The sequence below is a fragment of the Rhipicephalus sanguineus genome, chromosome 2 (assembly GCF_013339695.2).
Source record: "Rhipicephalus sanguineus isolate Rsan-2018 chromosome 2, BIME_Rsan_1.4, whole genome shotgun sequence".
Taxonomy (NCBI): domain Eukaryota; kingdom Metazoa; phylum Arthropoda; class Arachnida; order Ixodida; family Ixodidae; genus Rhipicephalus; species Rhipicephalus sanguineus.
The window spans coordinates 219,308,468-219,331,856 of record NC_051177.1 but is presented as its reverse complement, the minus strand read 5'-3'; the positions used below and the strand labels follow the sequence as shown (position 1 = coordinate 219,331,856).

Genomic DNA, 23,389 nt, shown 5'->3' with positions numbered 1-23,389 from the left:
CAATATCTCAAAAATTAGAGCTAACAAAACTGCATATATGCATACATAAATATATGCATATACACATACGTACACACATAAAGAAAGCAATACAAGTGAAACAGAGCGAAACTGGCTAACAATGTATTAACTTTAATTGTAATGCAAATTTACTTGTCTGAATAAATAAATTAGTTGCTAATGAGGATAAAACGGGAGCGGGTTGCATTCGTTCTGGCCGCTCGTGGAACCCAGTTTGAGGACCCATGCGCTAGAGAATCGCAGAGACGCGTCCGTCGCATGCAGGAAGCTATACTCCGCGACAACTTTTCTTGGCACCACTGTGGAAGCTACAGAGCCAAAGTGCCTGCATGCACGCGCGCCAAGAAATAGTACCTATATTTATTTTCTAATTCGAAAAGTTACCTAGCTCGAATAAATAAAGATTTCTTCATTATAAAAAGAGAACGCGTATGGGAAGCCATTCGTGAAAAAATGTTATTGTAACCTTCAAGTTTGTTTCGGTCTTTATTTCTTGGACAGCACCACGTTTTCTTCACGCCTGCACCACATTTTCCTCACGCCAGCTCTCTCAGAGTCTCAGTAAACATGGCGTCAGCGATACCGCCTGTTCGTTGGCCTGAACCGTGTGCGGCTGCAAACTCGCCGTTTCGTTCTCCGAAGAAGCTGTACTCTAAATGTGACAGAAAGTGGCTAAACCAGACCACGCAAGTTCTCTGCATTGTCATCGCTGGAGTGAGGCGTCGTCAGCGTGACTTGTCTGCAAATGCAGTGTGCCGGACAGTCGCCGAGCTCACCGGAGTGAGTGAGCGAACAGTTAAGCGTATCAAGGCTGAAGCTCTGCGGGCCCGACCGCGATGCGATGTTCCAGAAGCGGCACGATTGTTTTAGATCTTTCTGTTAAGATTGCGCGCGGTACGCGAATAGTCTTAGAGATTACGTGGCCACCAGCGATAACACTGGAACATTCGATAGAACATGTATAAAAGCCGACACGCTTTACGACTTGTCAGAATTATTGACGGACGACGCTCTGACTCGTTTCCCGCCCACAAGTTTGGCCAAATAAAGAGTTTCATCTTCGACACACTGCTGCCTTCGTCAACGTAACAACCATGTGACAATAAACAGTACAGTAGGTAGACGCATCTACGCACACTGATGTTCCCATTCTGCATGTAGACGTGGTGCTAAACGCTCTAGCGATGCGAGCAAGCGAAACCGAAACTGGAACTGAAATCGGCTGCAAGATGCTGAACTACTTGCGTAGTAACACAAATGTGCGGATGCCCCGCCTCCGTAGCCTTCGCTCCAATGCCAAGATAAGTTGTCGCCGAGTATAGTTGACGCCACAAGGTGCTCACCGACGGCAAACGCGCGCATAGGTGACCACACGCAGCAGCGTTGAGACGAAAACTGCAGCGACCGGAGGAACACGCTACGCACAACAAAGAAGCTGAGAGTCAACGTCGCTATGAATGCCACTCGGTAGTTAAGCGCCGGAACACACAGCCCAGTGAGTAGAAGCGGGGCGCTCGGGGCAAGGCAGCACACTTTTGCGCGGTCACGCATATTGACAACAGTCCAGGTGAGTAACTTCATTAGAAAGGTGCACAGAAGAAACATGCTTGTTTCTGAATGGAGGAGCTAGCTGAAGCGGGGAATTTGAATAAGGAGAAATGCTCTTTCCAACGAGCCCAGAATAGCAGCGCCCGGTTGTGCCCTTGCAGAGCAATACCGTATAAACGCGTGTAAGGGCCGCACCCCGTTTTTTTGAAGTGCATATTCTAAAAAAAAAAAAAAAAAAATCCGCGTAAGGGCCGCACCCACACTTTCCTCAACCAATACGTATTTAAAATGCGCGCGCGCGTAAGCTTCTAGGCGTAGTCGATAGATGGCGCAAGGAAACGCAACCATCATACTTTTTTATTTTATTCGTGTTAAGATGTTCATGAAGTGGGCTAAAAATTTTAACTTTTTTATTAGTATTCATAGACCCGCCAACTAAAGGTTAAAGCAGGATTTTATCTTTAGCTTCTCACATCTCTATACAAACGCGTTATCGGTGCTATCCATATCGGCATTAGCATCACCAACTTTGGCATGGCGTTCGCGTTGTTCGGTTTGTGCAGTTCAGCCAGCCATTTGCTGTAGTTTTCTGCACTGTCCGATGACCTTCGTGCTAGCTTGTTTTCTACACGGCGTTCACGTTTTGGCAAGATGGGCAAGTACCTGAATAGCTACACTGCTGGCTATAAGTTGAAGGTGATCGAGTATGCTCTCGAGCATGGGAAACGTGCCGCCGGCAGAAAATTCGACGTTAACGAGAAGTGTGTTCAACGTTGGTGTGCTCAAAAAGAAGCCTTGCGAAACACCAACAGCACTAAGCGCGCTTTCCGAGCAGAGCAGTGCAAGTTTCCCAATTTGGAAGAAGACTTGCTCCGCTATGTGACTGAAGTGCGGAATGATGGTCTTGCACTCACAACGGACGTGCTGCGTGTGAAGGGACTAGCCTTGGCGACTGTACTTCGGTGGATCTATCTGCGTGGAGCTCGGTGTCGACGGACATTGTGTCCCGAAGTTTTAAAGTCGCCGGGATATCTAACAGCTTGGATGGCACGGAAGATGACTGCTTGTGGGGTGACGGCGCTTCGCAGCACACCATCTCATCTCGGACTCCAAGCCTGAGGACTCGCCGAGTGACGACGATTGAGCACGTATGTCGCAAGAAATGTATACTGCAAAAACGCTCTTCGTTCGCTAACTGGTGCGTTTTTACTTAAAAAAAAAATAATGTCGCGTGTATGGGCCGCACCCTGAAAATTGGCCCTCATTTCTTGAAAAAAAAGTGCGGCCCTTACACGCGTTTATACGGTAATTTTTTTTAAAACACTTTTTTTTTTTCGATTTCCACATTAACTTTTGCCACCTCGGCAGGCGCAGCAATTTTTTTACAACACTTCTGTGTAGTTTTCAGTGAAGATATTTTGCAATCAAATAGAAAAAGGGCTACAGGAACAGAAAATGTGACTTTCAGAAAATCGATTTTTGTTTCCACTGCAAGAAAGCTGCGCCCCCCATTAAGAATAAATCCGTTATTCGACCACGTTTGTGACTTGTAATTCTCTCCGGTTATAACAGACCTCTTCAGCGTTTACATAATTGTAACAGTACTGGGATTTTACGTACTCCCTTTACAACAGACCAAAATCCTCTTCACTATGAAGGTCTATTGTAATGAGGTTATACTGTAAACAGGTTCGACTGTAGTTTATGTACGATAAAAACAAGGATTTGTAGATGAGAAGTTTAACTTTTTCAGAAAGCAAGAAATGTACCCTAGACAAAATTCCGGTTATACTGGATACACTCAAAGACAGCTCTTCTATGCGTGCATTCAATGACATACGTTCATCAAAAATTACACCCGAGACATTTAACATGTGGTACTATCTGAAGTTCCGAGGTGCAAAAGGGAAGGCTGATTTCTAGGCCTAAGCTGGACAGCTTTTGCTTTCGTAATGTTTAATATTAAAGAATAATGCATGTCCAGGAAGTTAACTTTAATAATACAGTAATATCTCGTTAACTTGAAGTAGTAAAAACCAGAAAAAATTCCGAGATAAGCAAACTTGCGCAAGTTCCATTGAGACGTGCAGTTCTACCTAAAAATGTTATCTCTACTGAAAAGTTTCTTAACAGGAGTGCCTAACTGGCTCTTTGTAAAGGTTTCAAAGAAAAATAATGACACACCAGAGCTATCAACGAGCTGTGTTTTCCGGCACTGCCTTTTTATTTAGTGCAGAAAGACTGAGTAACGCTGGTCTGCTTCTCAGTAACACTTGCACCTAGCAATGCTTTCTCGAGTTGCTTAACACATTGCAAGTGCCGAATGTCCCCGCTGCTTTATTTCACATCAAGCGAAGCATGTTTCTTGTTTTGGCTGATGTTGTCACCCTTTGAGTAGCTGCATCGACAGTGCCGCGATCACCGTGTGTGACGCCACGTTGTTTCGCTTAAAGGGCCCCTCACCAGGTTTGACAATTTCGAGCTGACGAGCGCAATGTATACACTGGGCGTTCACGATCACGTCTGCCAAAATTTGCAACGCTACGCGCCCCAGAAATGTGTCAAATTTCAAGCTGAATGCTGCTTGCCCTTCTTCTCGCGGCCGCGCGCCCAGAGAATGAGGGGATGACGTACATGAGAGAATGGCCCTACGTAGATGGTAGTGCCGTGACGTCGGTCCTCTTTGTAGACGACTGTGCTCTGACGTCGCCAACAGTAGCACATGACACTGCGATAAATATTTGACACGACGTGTAGTTTGTGTAATTTGTTGCTTGAATAGATGAATAAAACTTGAGAGTAATAATAAAACACACAAATGGAATGTGTGTGTTTTCGTTTTTAATTTTTACTGCGAATCGCAGCGAGATTAAAGACTAGTCTACCTCCGTTTCGCACACGTTCGTGTTCTCGCGCTTTGCGCATTGTGCAGACGCCACCCTTTACAAGGAAACTAATTTTCTACCGCATTCCAGCGCTCATTAGGCTCATTTATCCTCCCGCGTCTAACTATGTGTTCATGCGGCACACTGCTAGTCTCGCGTCCGTACAAATGTCGCAGCTTTCGTGCTCAGCAATAGGTTGAAAGCCAAGTGATCGGCGAGGGCGTATTCGGCAAACTTGCAGAGATGAAGCGCAAAGAACACCGCCACAACACTGCTCGCATCTCGGGGGCTTGGGCTGGTTCGGGCACGTCATGCGCTCGTGACATTGTGTGCGCATGACGTGTTCATGCGTAGGTGTTATGTGATCCTCCTGCTCGCGTGCCGAAGAGGGCAGGGAAGGGATTCGGCTTGCGAAGGCTACACGGGGCGAGCGGCAAGGGTTTGCAGCTCGCCTCCTCTCATCATGGTTTCGCGCCGCTATAAATTATTCTTTTTCTCGGCTTTTAACGGACCGATTAGAAAAATTCTTGTGCCATAATGCTCCTTATTGGGCTCGCAACAACTTCCAATGTCTAACTAAAATTCGTTAGGTCACCTGGTGAGGGGCCCTTTAAGAAAATGGTCAAACCAGCCGATGTTGCAGGTGAGATCAGTGTAGCCCACCGCTTAAGTCAGGAGCATCAGCCTTCTCCGTCAATGTTGTGACTGGAAGGCTGGCTCCTCTCGCACAATGCAGCCATCCAATCAGCGACGTTTTGACATCCGGAAACATCGAGCCTCGAATCCGCTTCTTTGATTACGGCTACCTTTCTTTGCAGCATCAGTGACTTGCTTTGCTTTGGCAGCGGTATCCTCACTACATCGCACGGCCGACAAAAAAATCCGTGCGATGTGCCTTGCGTAAATAAACAATACTGAAATCGCACCTCCGACAGTAAAAAAGCACCGTGCTATTTTGCACGGCCTGCCTCTGTGATGTCTGTAGCATCAGGGAGACACACACACACACGAAAAAAGAAAAAGAAAGATTTATTCCCGATTACCAGCTTGAAAAAATGGCACCCAATTTTGTACACCCCCTCCCCAAATTAAAGAAAAAAAAAAGGAAGAGACAGAACGGACAACCCTAACCATTCCCAGTAGAGTGCAAATTGTGATGCTCTGCTTTCATTTTGAAAGCGCATGACAAAGGCAAGTTATCTTACATAATAAATATAGCTGAGAAAACTATTATTTCACCTCCAACCAAAGTTGCGTAAACTCGTAAGAACCTGACGTTTCGGAACCATAGCTGCATGGTGTCTTTCTCGTAATTGTGAGTAGCGCGAAGGGAGATCTTCAGCTGGACATCAACCAGGAAAAGTTACAACGGGCCAAAAACGGTAAAATATCTGTACCTCACAGACAACCTTGCAGACTTTCTTAAGCAATTCAGTGTATACCGACTATGTCAAGGTAACAGCATGTGAGAGAGGCGTGTCCAGAAGTGTTCTTAGAACCAGGAAAAGAGGACCACAGAAGAAAAATTAAATGCCGGGAGGATAAACTTTCCCCTCTCTGAAGGCGTCTTCCTTTTTCTTCTAATCATTAACATAGGATCATGTCACAGTACTGCACCAGTTAAAATCTGGCAGCAATACCGTATAAACGCGTGTAAGGGCCGCACCCGTGTAAGGGCCGCACCCCGTTTTTTTGAAGTGCATATTCTAAAAAAAAAAAAAATCCGCGTAAGGGCCGCACCCACACTTTCCTCAACCAATACGTATTCAAAATGCGCGCGCGCGTAAGCTTCTAGGCGTAGTCGATAGATGGCGCAAGGAAACGCAACCATCATCATCGTCACCAGAGTAATATATATATTTTTGGACTTTATTCGTGTTAAGATGTTCGTGAAGTGGGCTAAAAAATTTAACTTTTGTATTAGTATTCATAGACCAGCCAACTAAAGGTTAAAGCAGGATTTTATCTTTAGCTTCTCACATCTCTATACAAACGCGCTATCGGCGCTATCCATATCGGCATTAGCATCACCAACTTTGGCATGGCTATGGTGCGCGCGCGCCACCATAGCATGGCGTTCGCGTTGTTCGGTTTGTGCAGTTCAGCCAGCCATTTGCTGTATAGTTTTCTGCACTGTTCGATGACCTTCGTGCTATCTTGTTTTCTTCACGGCGTTCACGTTTTGGCAAGATGGGCAAGTACCTGAATAGGTACACTGCTGGCTATAAGTTGAAGGTGATCGAGTATGCTCTCGAGCATGGGAAACCTGCCGCCGGCAGAAAATTCGACGTTGGTGTGCTCAAAAAGAAGCCTTGCGAAACACCAACAGCACTAAGCGCGCTTTCCGAGGAGAGCAGTGCAAGTTTCCCGATTTGGAAGAAGACTTGCTCCGCTATGTGACTGAAGTGCGGAATGATGGTCTTGCACTTACAACGGACATGCTGCGTGTGAAGGGACTGGCCTTGGCGACTGTACTTGGGTGGATCCTATCTGCGTGAAGCTCGGTGTCGAAGGACATTTTGTCCCGAAGTTTTAAGTCGCCGGGATATCTAACAGCTTTGATGGCACGCAAGATGACTGCTTGTGGGGTGACGGCGCTTCGCAACACACCATCTCATCTCGGACTCCAAGTCTGAGGACTCGCCGAGTGACGACGATTGAGCACGTATGTTGCAAGAAATGTCGTATACTGCAATAAACGCTCTTCGTTCGCTAACTGGTGCGTTTTTACTTAAAAAAAAAAAAAAATGTCGCGTGTATGGGCCGCACCCTGAAAATTGGCCCTCATTTCTTGAAAAAAAAGTGCGGCCCTTACACGCGTTTATACGGTACATTCCAGTGCATTTTTTGTTATGAACCCACAAAATCAGGTGTGCTTCGTGTAAGTACGCTACTAGAAGGCATAGTTTCTATCAGGTTGAGCTAAATAAATGATTTGTCATGTCATATTTCATGCACTGTTAAAGGGACACTAAAGGCAAACAACAATTTATGTCAGAGTCAAAGAGCTCAATGTATGACAACGTTTAAACAACAATATTAGCAACAGCAGTGCCCTACTTACAGAGAAATTAAGCTAAATGTATCACACGATGAGCGCCACAAGTGGGACATTTTGGAAGTGATCCCGATGACCTGAGAAAGTCAGACTACAATTAATCACTAGTAATGAAACTAGCTGCAACAACAAAAAAAAAAGAACCTCCCGTGCATCAAGAGACGTAATAAAATGCTGCTCGTTCATTTCTGTTTGATTCATGGAAAAAAGAACCTCTTTTGCATTGCCATAGGGAACGGCGTGCGTGGTTCAAAAGTTCCATTTTTGCCGAACTGCACTTCACCTGGCGCCCTGCTTCGCTCATGCGGTCGAGTATCAGTGGTAGTTTCGGTATCGCGTAATGCCGGGTGTGTTTTGCGCACCCATGAAAGTCGCTCTGAAAGGAAGTACGACAAAATGCCGCATGCACGTGATGTTGCCGGATGCCCGAATGGTGCGCGCTGCCGTGCAGTAAAGGCAGGCAACATTGGGCACGGCAACAGTGACGTGAGAAACACTGCTTTCAGGCGTGTGATTTGAAGTGCACTAACGCGATGCGGACCACTAAAACGTGATTTTATTCCAAAATAAGCACTTCCTTGGCACAAAAGTAGCACTACGAGGTTTCTGGATCGTTATTTCAACAATCAACGTCGACTTAATATTTGCCTTTAGTGTCCCTTTAAATGTGCTTCACTACACTTGGCATTTGAATCTGAAGTTTGACAGAAGTGTCCTGTTGGGAAGGTAAACAGAGAAATATTTTAATTAACAACTCCAACCAAAGTGCTTCAGTTGTAGTTGTTAAATAAAATTATTTCTCACTTGGCATATGGGGTCACCTCTGATAAAGAGAACTCCTGATAAGGCAAACAAATGACCCTTGAAATGGTTTTAGTGGGAGTCTACTGTAGTGCAGGTCTAGGGTGGCCACATCACCACTGCTCAAAACTCACCCCGATGACCTTTGCGGCACCTGCCTTGGCGGCAAACATGCTGAGGATGCCTGTGCCACAGCCCACGTCCAGCACCACCTGTGGAAAGTTTGCAGGTGGCTACAGCACACATACGACATTCTGCATCAAGGACAAAAAGATACTGTAGAGTTCAGGTTCGGGTGGTTGGACCTCCCGTGTACGTAGCCTTTAAAAACAAGCACGAGTACTCATCCAAATCGATAGCACCTTGCAACATCAACATGACACATTTAATAAAGGCTGCGCAGGCACCCTTTGACGTTTCACTGTTTCTGCAAGTGCTGTCACGTCACAAGCCGACATATTTTAAAGGGGGATCCATTAAGATCTTTCTTGTTTCTGGGCACGCAGTACAGTCAACGACCGATTTTTCGGACTCCCTAGGGACCGCGAAATCGTCCGAAAAATCGGGCAGTCCGAAAAAACAAATTCATGCTTTTTTATTCCGCTCAAGCAGTCAAATCGCAACAGCCACGTCCGAAATAGCTTTAATGCCTCCCAGTACAATTATCAGGCATTTTGGTTAACAGCAAAGCGCGGAATAGATTACGGCTCTCTCGCATGAAGCGTTTGAAAACGATGACGCGGAACACAGTCTGTGGCAGAAGAGCGGACGACTCGTCCGGCATTCCCCGATGCGTGTGCGCATGTAAATGATGCGCACACACATCGCCGAATCTCTGCCGATACGCAGCATTTGCTGCCATGTCAAGGCGATCTTTTCTAGTTGTGTGCAGCACATCGCCAACTAAGCTGACGCCGTCACTGTACTGTTGCCGTATCGTACGCACGCATTTATAATAATTTTTATTTGCACGTCAATGTGAGCCCTCCGGTGACGTGCGAGGCTAGACAGAAAGGTAAGACTCTTACACGTGTGCGTCTGCGAGCCCGTCACCGAAAGGCAGGGTTCGTGATGCGCAATTTGTTCCTGACCGCACACGGGCTATGCAATGGCGAAGCTGGTTTCGTCCGTGAAGGCAACGCGTCCGTTGCGGCGCAAGTAGCGGTCTCGCGCAAAGAGGCAGCAGGAATGGCGGCGCGGCGCATTTGGGTTCTCGCCTATTAAATGCATGCGGTACGCATGCAACTGCGCTAGGCCACATGAACTACCGAGCAGTTAACTGAAGATGCTTATCGTAAGGGTCGTCAGCGATTAAGCCGTACTGGTGCGTTTACCAGCTGCCAGCGGAAATCCGCTGCTTATCCATAACATCGCCGCACGGCGCCGCGAGAGCGGCCCCTTTGAATTTCTGGTCTGTTTCACCCCATAACGCTTCAGCATTGCGGCAAAACTGACTTTCGGACTCTGCTACTGTCGCAAACAGATAGACTCGCGAAAGCGCTGGTTCGAACCTACGAGATGGTGGACGCGGCAGAGGTGGAGGCTTCAAATAATGCCTTTCGGACTTGCAATTTCGGCAGAAAGTCCGAAAAATCGGACGTGGAATAGTTTCAGTGTCCGAAATTTTGGACGTTCTAATACATTGGCGTCTATGGGGCTGGTGACGGTGCCGCAAAAGCGTCCGAATTTTCGAGCACGTCCGGAAAATCGGGCGTCCGAAAAATCGGCAGTTGACTGTACTGAAGCTTGGCACACACACATTACAAATCATATTTAAGTGATGAGAAACTTAAGTTTGCGTGAAGACATCTCAATTAGTTTTTGTGTTGCAAAAGTTTACAAGGACTCGCACAAGTTCTTTGCTGGTGGAAAACCTGGCACAGTGACGAAATGCGCTTGGGGGCTGGAACTATTTTGTATGTTTGCTCAAATGTTCTTTGTACACCAAGAAATGGCCCACTCTCTTTTTATTGCGATAGCAATTATATGGACACTCGACGGGTTTTTGCAGTCTGTGTCATGTTCCGTATAAAGCCCACATCGATGACGCCTTCCCATGCATCGTATGTTCTACCAGTGGGTAAAAACACACAAGCGGGGACGACAAATGTGGCTAAAGTAGAGCCGGCTCATCTCGGAGGGTACACGCGATAACATCCCCCCGCGTGCAAAGCCTGCCGTCGAATGCTACTCAAGCAGACAGGAAACGCCCCGCCCATCTTGAAGGAGCATGAAAGAGAAGTGTGGCTCTTGAGCAGCAACTGACAACTTTGACTATAAAGGCACAGTCACAATCACTGGCACAGATCGTTGCCATCTTGGCAGGCATCAGCGGACGGCTCGTACTATACATGCTGCACTCTCAACGCGAAGAGACTGCAAAATCTGCTTCTCCCCACTTTTCAAATAAATTTTAGTTGGAAGAATGCATTGGGTCTTTGTCCTCTCGCTCATCTTTTGTCTTGTGTTGGTGCTCAACACCATTATGAAAGAACAGGGTTCGTACAGGTTTCAAAGGAGAAAATTCAAGGATATTCAAGGACTTTCAAGGCCCTATAGGAGGATTTTCAAGGCCCTCTTCGAGAGGTAATTTTTTTTCCCATGTCGAAGATCTTGAAACAGTGCTCTCAAAATGTCTGACATTTATTGCACAAAGAAAAATACATGTCACAATACAAATCTGCTTGTATTGCACACAATAAAAAATAAAGATATGTTTACCAAATATCACAACATAAATTGCTTCAAATGCACAAAAATCTTCAGGAAGCAGCTCCTTATAGCTGCCCACTTATACATATCACAATGCAATTCTGCTTGTATTGCACGCAATAGAAATAAATAAAGATAGCTTCATCAAATATCACAATGCGAATTGCTTCAAATGCACAAAGCACCTAGCGGCTGCCCACTTCAGGCGAGCTCCAGAAGCTTTTGCTGAATTTGGACGTTGAGCGAGTGTAGCTCACCAGTCTTCTCCTTTGCCGTCTTCCTCAAGCTATTTGACTTGACAATGTGTGCCACATCGTTTGCTGCCTCTGCTTTTTCCGCATAGGCATCTGCAGAAGCCATGAGGTCATCAATTGTCAATTCTAGCCTTTTTTTCTTTCTTTTCATTCCATCGAGCTCTTCCTCTATGCATTGTTTTTTCCTCTGCTTTGAAGCTTCAAGGTTTTGCTTCTTCTCGGCTTCTAAGTATGCTCCATACTTGTGTCTAGCAGCTGACACTGCCATCCTCAGTTCGCTGGTGATTGGAACCTGCAGAACACCACCTGCCTTCTCAACCGCATCACACACAACCCGCTGTGAAACATAGGAAAGGTCCTTGAGATTCTCCACGCACACCTGTCGGTTCACACTGAATCCACGTTCAACTGTGGCCTGGCCGTGACTGAGGACAAGCAAAAGTTTTACGATGGTCCATAACTCAGAGTAGCTTGAACTAAATTTCAAGAGGTCAGGGTAGAACTCATCCAGCCTATCAACACTCTTGTCATATTGTCTAAGCTTATGTTTCTGCTCGTGCAGAAGCTCCGTGTACTCGGCCAGCACAGTGTCTCGAAAGTGTTCAGCTATTCTACCCGCAGCGATGAGGGTATCCAACACTTTTCTAAAACCTGTAAGGCATTCGTCGGGCTTTGAACACATCTGTCGCGGGTCCAGTGAAGAAAGGCCCCTAACAAATACAAACTTCAAGGGGCTTCGCTCTAGGACTTTCTTTGTGGCACTGATCAAAAACTGTTTACATTCCATCCGGAACTGAAACACATCCCTTGAGCTTACCCGAGAATTCTTGATAATTTGCTCGGCTTTGTAGCCTATATCCACCTTTTCAAGTGGAATATGATTCTCAACATTATCAACATCGACCTTCAGCAGGCCAACGATTCCTTTGGCAGAGAGGATCGAACATTTCAAAAACTTCATCAGCAGCTTCCTGAGAACAGTTTCTAAATCCTTTGCAAGAAAAAAAGCCATTGGCTTGTCTGTTTGGTACTCTACCAGAAAAGGCTTGAGTGCCATTGCCACACACAACGCAAAATTCAACTTTTCTGGCAGCAAAGCATCACAGCTGAACTCAAACAAGTTGTTGAATGAGGCACACTTCGGCAGATTAACTTCTTTCTTTCTAGCAGCCTCAATGTACTTTTTGATGTCAGACCACACCACCAATGCTCTCTCAATGATAGGGACATTCTCCAACCACCTGTGGGCAACAAACTTGAGAGGAAAAGTGCACTGGCCTGTAACTGACGAAAAGTCTTCTCTCCGTGCTGGGGCATCTTCAAAAAGTGTGCTTAGACTAGACAGCAGGCAATCAAGTCCCCATTTAGTAGCTGAAACTCCTGCTCTATACGCGTTGTGCACTGTGTGAAGTCCACAAGTGCCTAAGTCCACACACTAAACTTGGTAATGTTCTTGCAAGTGCTCTTGGAGGCCCTTAAAGAACTTCAGATTGACATTGGGACCGTCCATGGATATCTGAAGAATCTTTGCCAGGGGCAATGGCTCAAGCGAGCTTAGCAACTTTTCCTGAATGTCATTCGCTGTAGAATGTCCCAGAAAAACGGAGGTATAATATCTTGTCGTCACCTTCTGGGCGGAGTCCCAACACGTCACGTGCACATCCATTTGCTTACTGTGCAGACAGTCATTTGCCGACTCATCGAAAAGTACGACGAAGAATTCACACTGTTCTATCTCTCGCTGCAAGGCCGAAAGAAAGAAAGGCCTGAGTCCATGACATGTCACATATGCGCATTTCTTTTCACCACAAGAAAACGCCTTCGCCACTTCACTGTCCGGAAACATGCGTCGAAATAACTCCCCTGCTTGGGATGACGACCGGTACGAGAAGTGGGATGTGACGACTTTCAAAGTCCAAAGAATTTCTGCGTCAGTGACAAGCTCGTGCGTTTTAGAAGCATCATTTAAGCTTGGCGACTGCAACGGAGACGCTGTAGTGGACTGCTCTGTCGGAACAGGCGTCAGGTAGCTTTTCAACGCACTCCCTTGCCCCATCTTGATTGCACCAATATGCTTGGCACTTTTCATGTGACTTTTTAAAGCGGATTCACCCATGGCAGTCACATCAAAAGTTTTGCCGCAAAGCTTGCACTTAGCCCGATGCGGATTCGTCGTGTCAGGTGCAATCCAGTGCTTGTAGTCGTCATGGTGGAGCCACGTAGTCTGAAATTTGCTTTTTCCAGGCATTGTTTAACATATCAACACATCACTTGCACCCCTTGTACTAACACGTAGAAGGCACGCTCATTCCAAAAAGCGCTGGTAGCACAAGGACACGACTAGGTTAAAGCCCGCGCACAAACGCGGACGCCGCGTTGGACTAGTTGGACGGAGACAATGGACATGCGATAGCGATGGGGCGACTGCGCTCGCAGCCGTTACTACTTCCGCTAGCGCCGATAGTGACGTTTTAAGCCACTGACACGAAGTCTACATTGAACGCTGCCTCCGAAACTCGCACCAAGTCCAATGTTGCAAGCGGCCTAACGAGATTCGGCTAAATAGGTATAAAAATTGGTACGGTTTGCTGCCGCATTTTAGAACTCAAACAAAAGACAAAAGTTGAGCAACGAAAACCATTTTCATGATGACAAATACCAATTCAAATTTAGCATTCAACAAATTCAAGGTTTTTCAAGGACTGGTCCGAAATTCAAGGTTTTTAAGGGCCTTGAAAACACACTTTCGATTTTCAAGGGTATTCAAGGGTTTCAAGGACCTGTGCGCACCCTGAAAGAAGTAGAAGTTGAGAAAAAAGCACTTTACTAGTGTGCTACTGTCAAAAATTATGAAAAAACTGGGCTTTAGAAAATGCAAGTCCTGCAGCTTTAATCTGGCGCAGTGCTGCCATCTTGGCATCATCGTAAAGAGGAGAGACCAGATGTGGAGGTAGCCATAATGTTGCATTCCTCCAATGAAAAATAAAACCAGCACCCTTCCGAGTTCCGTTCTCTCAGCTTTGAGCTCCGTTTTCTCTGCTTTAATATATGTGCAGTTGCGGTCAGCCATCCTTGTGCCATTTAACAACAAATAAAGATATAACCATTCTGTATTTTGCACTTAGACCTTGAAACATTGATAAGTGCCATAAAGCTGTCCATATTTGTCTGCACATCACACAGATTTTTAAAATTGGCCTTTCGTAACAGTTGTTAGTAAGACAATAAGTACAAGCAATTTCAAAAAATTTTTTGCACGCTTGTTTGAATATTAAAAAATAAACCAATAGCTTTACGACACAGAGTGGACTCTAGTTCATATCCTTATGCAAAAATTTTGATGAACTTACGTCTAATTCATTCATTAATTTTTGGATGGCAAGTGTTGTAACTCAAAAACTACAACAGATAGCTCAAAACAGATTTCAGTTACAGTACAGTCAAACCCCACTACAACGAAATTGACGGCGCTTGGAAAAATGTTCATTCAAGCGAACATTTCGTCGTAGTGAAATCGAAAAAAATATGGCTGACCTGAGCTAGTAGAACAGAGAAACTTTTATTTCCGAAATTCAAAAAGTGTCTGCTGCTTCCTTTGCGTCCCCAGCAGCATCACGATGCTATTCCCATATATACATAGCGACGCCACGTTGAAAAGAACGCAGAAACAACGGCTTCCGCTAACGAATGAAACAGAGCCACGGGTGCGCTACACGAACTGCACAGTTGCACTAATACGCTAACACTAGCTCTTGCACTGTGTTGGCCATGTACCTTCTGAGCTTAGTTGCTATCAATGACTGCGACGATAGCGACCGCAGCAGTTCCTGCAGTAGCTCTCACCTAAATCTAAAATGGTGTCCAAATCTAAAATTGTAACACAGCGATACATGAATGCTACTACAGCATTTCATTAGCCACTAACACACTCCTGCATCTATGAAAAATCAGTGAGGCCAGCCTAGACATGAAGCCTCCCACGTCGAGGCGAGGCAGACAGACAGTCACATGAAGCTATGGCAAGCTGCCGATATGCAAAGACAGGCAGAATGAATACAGTGATGCTAGCAGGCAGAGCAAGAAAGTTGCAAGGAAACGATCAGTTCCATCTGTTGCATAATAAACCATCAAATAATGAAAGCAGGCATGGTGTTCCTCTGGGAGCAGGGACAACCAACCATGGCGGTTTCGTAGCCATGTGGTAGTACAGTCGAACCTCGTTAATATGTACCCGCTTTAAGCATACTAACGGTTAAAATGTAGTTGCGACGAATCCCCTACCGAGTCGCATAAAGCCTAATGCCTTCGCTGATAGCTTAAGCCGTAGTGCTTCGTCCTACGCCTACTGGTTAGTGCGTACCATGCATACAGCGATAACTTTATGTGCCATAAAATTTTACTGCGCCGCTGAACTTCCCGACGCCACAATGTGCCGCCAAAGATTCTCAGTCTTTTCGAGAAGTGCATAGATCGGTCGATCACCCATTCAGACTTCCGCGCGACTGCAGCGACGCCTCTGCGGGTAAGCATCGGGAAAGAACGAAGGTGAGGCAGCGGCCACTGAAGAACGCGCCAGCATGACTTATCGCCGACAACCTTATCACAATAAGTATCTTCAGATAACTGCTTGGGCACGCGTGCGGTGCAGCACTACTTGAAGCCTACTGCACGCTTTTGACAGGCGACAACCCGTACGCGCTGGGCCGCCGATCCCTGCCACCTCGTGGTGCGGGGCCGTGTTCAAGCGCGCGCAGAATTGTAGAAACGAAAGCAGCTCGCTGTTGCGGAGTTGAGCGTTGCTGGTCACGGACGACGAGAAACCTCTTTGCATTGACGCTATCGCGCTAAACGCATGCACACGGTACAGCAAGCGTAGTGCTGTTGTAACCATGCTGCACGCTTTTATTGGGCAACCACCCAAACGTGCTTCCATCCGCTGCCAGGACCGCTAGAGCGTCGCAGAGTGCGCATTGCTTGCAGGAAGTTCGTCATTGCCACGTTAACCGAACAAGCTACTCGCCACATCTGTGCACGGTCTGGAACGAAGTGCGTACGAAGAACACTCCCACGACAAATGCGCGCTTGCGGTACAGCACGCGGCCCGCGCTGCAGCAAGAAGGCGACGCACTGCACGCAACTAGCCAGGAGACGATCAGATCCACGCAGCCGTACCGCGTTTCACTGGAACTGTCAGTTTTCGTTTAGTAGCAGATTGCGGTACAGACGCCCACGCATATATCGCGGAAAGCCGACACTGTCCGTTCTGTTGCTATGTCGGTCACTGCACATACCGGACCCTGTAATAGTTCAGACATGCTCCTTGGCATCGCCACCGCATCAAGCCAGTGAAAGAAACCCGCGTGACCGGTATGACAAATTGAGGTGCCATCCATGGACTGGGATCAGAGTTAAAATCTGCATTCCGTCTCTTTTCTCCCAACTCTCTTCAACCCCCTCTCTGGCGGTATCAACTCCCTCTCCTCCGGGAGGTGCACTTTCCGCCGCCTTGCTGGCGCCGCAGACTTTGAAATCCGTTAGAAAGTTTCGTGTCTGGCTTTGGTAAGGTCTGCGTTAGCAGTCGTTGTTTGTCCGTTTCTTGGTGCTCGCTCGCTGTGTGCTTGTGCGCCGCGATGTTTTACGACTTGCGTTGTTCGTGCATTATGCTCTGTTGCTCGAATACTTCCAGAACATGTCCTGGAATATGGTGCCGGCCCCTAAAAGAACGACAGGTGAGCGTGCCCTTTGAGTCGCGGTTTTCATTGTGTCAATTTGAATTCACATCCATACGCATTAGCTGCTCTCTGCAGTGGGGCTACAGTTAATGTTTTCAAAAATGACTGATTTGAAAAAGGCACGATGCTGCGTTTACATCGTTATACGAACAAGCAGCGGACATGAAGCACATGCGACGTAACTGTAGTTACAGGTTTACAACTCTCACAGAACCGTGTGTTTGAATGTGTGCTTTGCATTTGTCTCCGGTTGATTGCTCGCCATCGCCTATAACCGCGTTTCTGAGGCTCTAGGTAGATGTATGAAAACTTGTACTGCTCTGAGACGAACAAACAAGCTCACTGTTGCATGAGTCGATGGTGCTCTTTATCTGATTGGAACTTGTCACTTTTCTTCAGGATGGAAGCGTTTTTAAAGTATTCCGGAAGGCCGTACAGCTGATCGGTGCGCCCAGAGAAGAGCTGAATTGAAGAATCGGCGCATTTCAAGAAGAGATGCCATGAATTCTCTGATATCATCTGTTCATTTTTTTCCGTGTTTATCATCACTAGTTATGCGAAAATCAACGTTTTTGGAAATGTAAATAAAGTGCGGCCAATATTAGTTGCGTTATATGTGGAATTCATTTTGAGATTTTTAAAATGATCTTTGCATTATTATTCTATTTTTAGGTATTTTAACTGCTTTCATTGTTTTTGCATTGCAGTGAATGTTCAATTTTGTTAGTTATGATACTTTTGTGCAATATTGTGCGCACATATCAGAACCTCTTCTGCACTTTTGTCAGTATAAAAATTGTGTTTTTAATACAGTAGAACCTCGATGATATGTTCCCGCTTGGTACGATTTCCCGGCTCCTACGCTCGAAATCGTGAAAATTAAAAATAACCAAATACGGCTGTGTGTAATACGTTCCGGTTAATACATTCCCATAAAATACGATTATTCGGCAGCAACGTTCAGCACCGCGGAAAACTGCGGTCATATGATACGTTTTGTACTCAGAAACTCCCATTCAGGTGTGCAAAAAGGGCAGAGTGAAGTGGCAGACAGCTGCTGCCCCCTCCGCGCTTTTTATGCTTTGCTCAATTGTCCCCTCCGTGTCTTTTCTGCATTGCTCGATCGTCCCCTCAGTGTCTTCTCCGAATTGCTCGATCGCTCTGTCAACCACACAGCGACCCAAAGGCAGGCGGCGACGCTCGCAGTCAAAATCTTCAAACGGCTTAAAAAAAAGAAAAAAAAAAGTATTTTCTGTAGCACTATTTTCTGGGAACTTTCGTATTGTTTCGTGATCATGAACACGTGTATGCTAACCTCCTGTTAATCGCTTAATCACTTCTTTTAACCTCCTGAGCCTGTATCGCAGCACATATGATGAAAATGTTGATTTTCGGAAACGAGGACAATAAAACGAGACCAAAGATATTTTGTGTTGTGAGTGCAATTCATTCTTTTGCTTTCTGGCACATGCTGCACGACTGCAGTGTTTGCAGAATGCATGATTGCAAACTGCGTACAGTAGAACCCCGCTGTTACGTTCCTTTCTGATGCGTTTTCCCGGCTGTTACGTCGTTTTCCGCCGGTCCCTCCCATAGGGTACAATGTATTGGGAACCCTGCCGTTACGTCGCAACTGTGGGACTGTTCCCGTATGATACCGTAATTACTCGAATCTAGGCCGACCCCGATTCTAAGCCGACCCCCTAAAGTACGAAGCCCGAAAAAGAAAGAAAGAAAAAAAAAAAAAATTGCCTCGAATGTAGGCCGGGTAAAATTCACAAAGAGAAAACATTTATTGAAAATACAGTAATACCTTGTTAACTTGAAGTAGTAAAAACCAGAAAAAATTTCGAGATAAGCAAAGTTGGGCAAATTCCATTGAGAAGTTCAGTTCTCTCTAGAAACGTTATCCCTACTGACCAGTTTCTTAACAGGAGCGCCAAACTGGCTCTTTGTAAAGGTTTTGAAGAAAAATAATGACATACCAGCGCTATTAACCAGCTGTGTTTTTCAGCACTGCCTTTTTATTTAGTGCAGAGAGACCGACTAAGGCTGGTCTGCCTCTCAGTAACACTTGCACCTAGCAAATCTTTCTCGAGTTGCTTAACACATCGCATGTGCCGATCATCCGCGCCGCTGCACTCAAATTTATTTCGCACCAAGCGAAGCATGTTTCTTGTTTCGGCGGATGTCGTCACCCCTCGAGTAGCTGCGTCGACGCTGCCGCGATCACTGTGCGTGACGCCACATTGTTTGGCTTAAGAAAATGGTCAAACCAGCCGATGTTGCAGGCTAGGTCAGTTTAGCCCACCGCTAAGTCCAGAGAATCGGCCTTATCTGTCGACGTGACTGGAAGGGGCTCCTCTCGCACGATGCCACACATTCAGCGCCGTTTTGACGTCCGGAAACTTCGAGCCTCGAATCCGTTTCTTTGATTAGGGCTACCTTTCTTTGCAGCATCAGTGACTTGCTTTGCTTTGGTGGCGTTATCCTCACCACATCGCACGGCCGACGAAAAAATCCGCGCGACATGCCTTGCGTAAATAAAATGCTGAAATCGCTTCTCTGACGGTAAACAAAACGTGTATGACCCGAGCTATTTTGCAGGGCCTGCTTATGTGCACGTCTATAGCGTCACATGACGTGACACAGGGTTGCTCGACAAAGTTGGTATGCCGCTAGGTTCCGACTTTACTTTCGGGAACAGTGTCCACTTCGTCGTAAACGCGGCAGCCTCGCGCGAACCTTGTGAAACGTATGACATTTTGCCACTAGTATTTTGTGAAACGGTTCGGCGGCGAAGCTTTGGTTCCATTCTCAGTCGAGATTTCGAGATAACCGAAAGTGGGCACGGAAATACTTCGAGATAAAGGGCAATAAATACATTGCACCTATGGGAAATTGTTCGGTACCGCGGAAAACTTCGACTTAGCCGATTTTTCGAGATATGCGAGTTCGAGTTAACGAGGTATTACTGTATGAAGGTGAAACGGAGCAGTTGGTTCATCATCAAGATGCTGCGCTCATTCCGAGTCGTTGTCACTGATCCCTTTGTCGCTGTCCTCAAACAGTGCGCAATCCTCGGTGCCATCAAGCGCATTTGATATGCTGCACTTCTTGAAAGAGCGCACGATCAAAGTTCCTGGGATGTCGTCCCACGCTGCAGCCACCCAGCCTGCCAACTGAGACAGTGATGCCCGCTTGATGCGGCCCGTCGGTGTCAGCTGGTGGTCCTCGGTGCTTAACCTCGTTGCGGCGCACGCAAAGAGCTTCTCCCGTTGGCCCCTCCAGCGACGAACATTCTTTTCGTCCACTCCAAAGTCCCGCCCGGCTTGAACGTTGGAGTAAGTACCTAAGAGACGACTCCGCGGCTAGCACAACTTTCCTTTTATACGCCGCACTATAATGACTACGCTCGTCTGGCGCCATTGAGCTACGCCACACACAACCCACTCGAAGCGAGACTCGAACTGACGAACGGCTCGCCTCAACACTCGCCACAAAGATAAAAATGGCGGCCTCGCGTGCGTACTTCAGCCAGGTGTTGGCTCGGCTACAAACGGCTACAATACTGTCTAGGTGGCGCTAGTTTTGCAACACTTTTCTCTATGAAAAATGGCGCGTTTTTCAAAATCCTCGAATCTAAGCCGACCCTGGACTTTGATACAAAGAAATTCCGAAAAAACTATCGGCCCAGATTCGAATAAATACGGTACGTCGCGAAGTGCGCTCCGAGCCGACTGAGTAAGTACCTAAGAGAGCGGCCATGGTGACTTTTCACGCAGCTTGGCCTGGTTTGACCGTAACATTAGCTGCATGAGAGGCGCAAGCGACAGATACTTTCGGTTGACACAAACAAAAGCATAGCCTTCGAGATCCGTATTGCAAAGATAGCGTTTATGACGTAAGTGCTCGCGAAAGCAAGGCCTTCAAGATTGGCATTTACTTCTGCCATCGCGTTGGCGTTTATTTGTCGGAGTTCGAGCTGGCTGGAGTTCACGTGGTCGTGCGCGCGGTTCGCTGTTGGACTCGCCACGCTGGTCGTGCTTGCGCGTGCTTAGTTCTTTCATGCCTACAGCTGTTGGTCCTAAAAAAAATCACATATGTTGATTACATTTCTGTGGATGACGCCGTCCCCAGCCCCGCGTTTCTATCCGTCGACTAGACCGTGGCTGAGTGCGCCGATGCGTGCACCAGTGACGAAATTTCGGAGTTTGTGGAGCCGCTTTCGTGGGTACTTCTACTTTCACGAGGCGTTCGACCATTTACTACAAGCCACGGTAGTCCAACACTATGACAATGGTATCGCTCGGCGACACTGACGCAACCAGCGACAATCTCGCGAAGGTATCACCGTAAGCGATCGCTTGTCAGGTGCAGGCCGTGGTGGCACCAGATTTATGAAAAGGATGTGAGAAAAAAAAAGAGAAAAACCGACGCGCACGCGCGAGAGCTAGGAGAGGAGGTGCGAGGCGTGGCTGGTGTTAGTGTTGCCATGACGACGCATACCGTGTGTGCCGCCATTTCTGCTGTTTGAGTTTCTGAATTCCAGCCGCCAGGGTATAACTGAAGGGACGTTTGGCGCTGCCAGCACTGACGTCATCAATTAAGGCATCCTATGGGAGGTATAGAGAGTAACACCACCCTGAAGGCGCGCTGTCGGCACTATCGGACGGTCGCACGAGAGTGCCAGAATCTTTTCTCCACTATGGCATAAAGAAAGAAAGGCTTTGCAGTGGGTACTTTAGGCAATATCTGCTGTGGCACTGTATTTATTTCTTTGCTGGCGGCGATGGCGTACATAAGGAGATGCAAATTTTTACTTGGTGGTTAATGCGTACTACCGTTAAGGGGGGACGTGGCTTTCGGTACCAACTTTCTTATTTCTTCATGGATTTTGATGAAAATTGGCACACTTATTTGAAATGTTTTTTTAATGCTACTGTAGAAATTTCATGAACGTATCTTTACAACTTTTTGATTTACAATATATTTCACCTTCTGCTCTTGTTCCGAGTCTGACTCGCTTAAAAAATGCGATAGGAAACTCGTTCAAAGTGCTATGCATTCTAAGATGTCTGATTGCGGGCATGACATTCTTAGATTTTTTTATTTGCAACAAAATTTTTTTTAGTTTTCATTTTTCATGAGGTGACTGTGCAACAGGCATCGAGGCTTTGTGCAACTCGTCAAATAGCTAATTATCAAAACGCCATACTGAAAAAGCAAGAATGTCACGCCCTGAACTGTGCTTCAAGGAATATGAAACAAAAAACGGAACTCAAATAGACCCAGCGGTCAGTGAGAAATCAGCGGAACAAGCGAAGCAGGAAGCAAGAAAAGTCGTTTTGAGAAAACGGCTTTTAAAGTTGTACCAACGATATTACTTCATCAAAAGGCACTGGGGTCGTAATCTTTTGAGTCCTTCGTAATGTGCACTTTCTAGACTGCCCTGTCTTTAGTTTGAGGTGCCTTGCTTCTCTAAAACACAAAAAGATTGTGATCTTTAAGGTGTTTTATCAGGTTGGACCTCCTGCACATGTGGCCTTTCATTTGTTGAGCCTTTGTTTTCTTTCTTTTTTCTTAAAATCCTTTTCTGATATACAAAGAACATGTAGCATGAATTTTAAACGAAGTTATGAAGTGGTGTAATAGACATGACAAAAAACATGATATTGTAATTCAAGTAGGTCATGTACTATGATGATTTGCCAGCTTTCTTGTATTCATGCTCTCATTAATATAATTAACAGGCTTGATTGCAATTGATCATTGAATCATTTTCATAGGATACTAAGAGCGGCTCTCATCATGGCAACCTATCCCTTCCTCCTAAATAACAGGCAGTTATGGCCAAGACATTGGTGGAATAGGAATTCCTTAGCAGTTTATTCAAGACGCGAACTGGGTAGATATGAATTCATCTCCCTGTTTCACTCGTCAAGCTAATCTGTAAACCTCGCCTGCAATGCGCCTCATCATTCACCCGGTCGCGGACGCGGTTTTCTGCGAGGCTTTTATTTTTTCAGATGATTCATGAGCGCTTACGGCGATACCAGGCACGGCCCCAAGCGCGCCTAAATTGCATCATCAGTGCTTTATTTCACCTCTAAGTGCTCGGCCGCATAGTCCGGGAAGTCGGCACGCGATGTACTGGGTGGCGGCATTCGGTGACGATGCGCAATATGCCTAGGTGCGGCGACGAAAAATAGGCGCACAACGTGTTTGGCCTCGCATTGCGGGACGCCGACGCGCGCCCCGTGCGTGACGAGCTTGGCCGTGGGGTCCGCTGCCGATGCGTAAAATGACCATCCGCTGTACCGAGAAGCCGGCGGGGGAAGCGCTTCGTTCCTCGCGAAGAAGCACACTGCCGCGAGT

General features: G+C 46.5%; 1 protein-coding gene across 2 annotated transcripts in view; it reads right to left on the bottom strand.

Moving 5' to 3' along the window:
* LOC119384093 (protein arginine N-methyltransferase 1) overlaps nt 1-23,389 on the bottom strand; it is a 93,531-nt gene that overhangs the window by 46,484 nt on the left and 23,658 nt on the right. For both annotated transcript variants that reach the window (XM_037652386.2, XM_037652384.2), the window contains one exon: nt 8,448-8,525. In XM_037652386.2, coding sequence (XP_037508314.1) covers nt 8,448-8,525 — 78 coding nt within the window. The remainder of the gene's footprint in view (nt 1-8,447; nt 8,526-23,389) is intronic.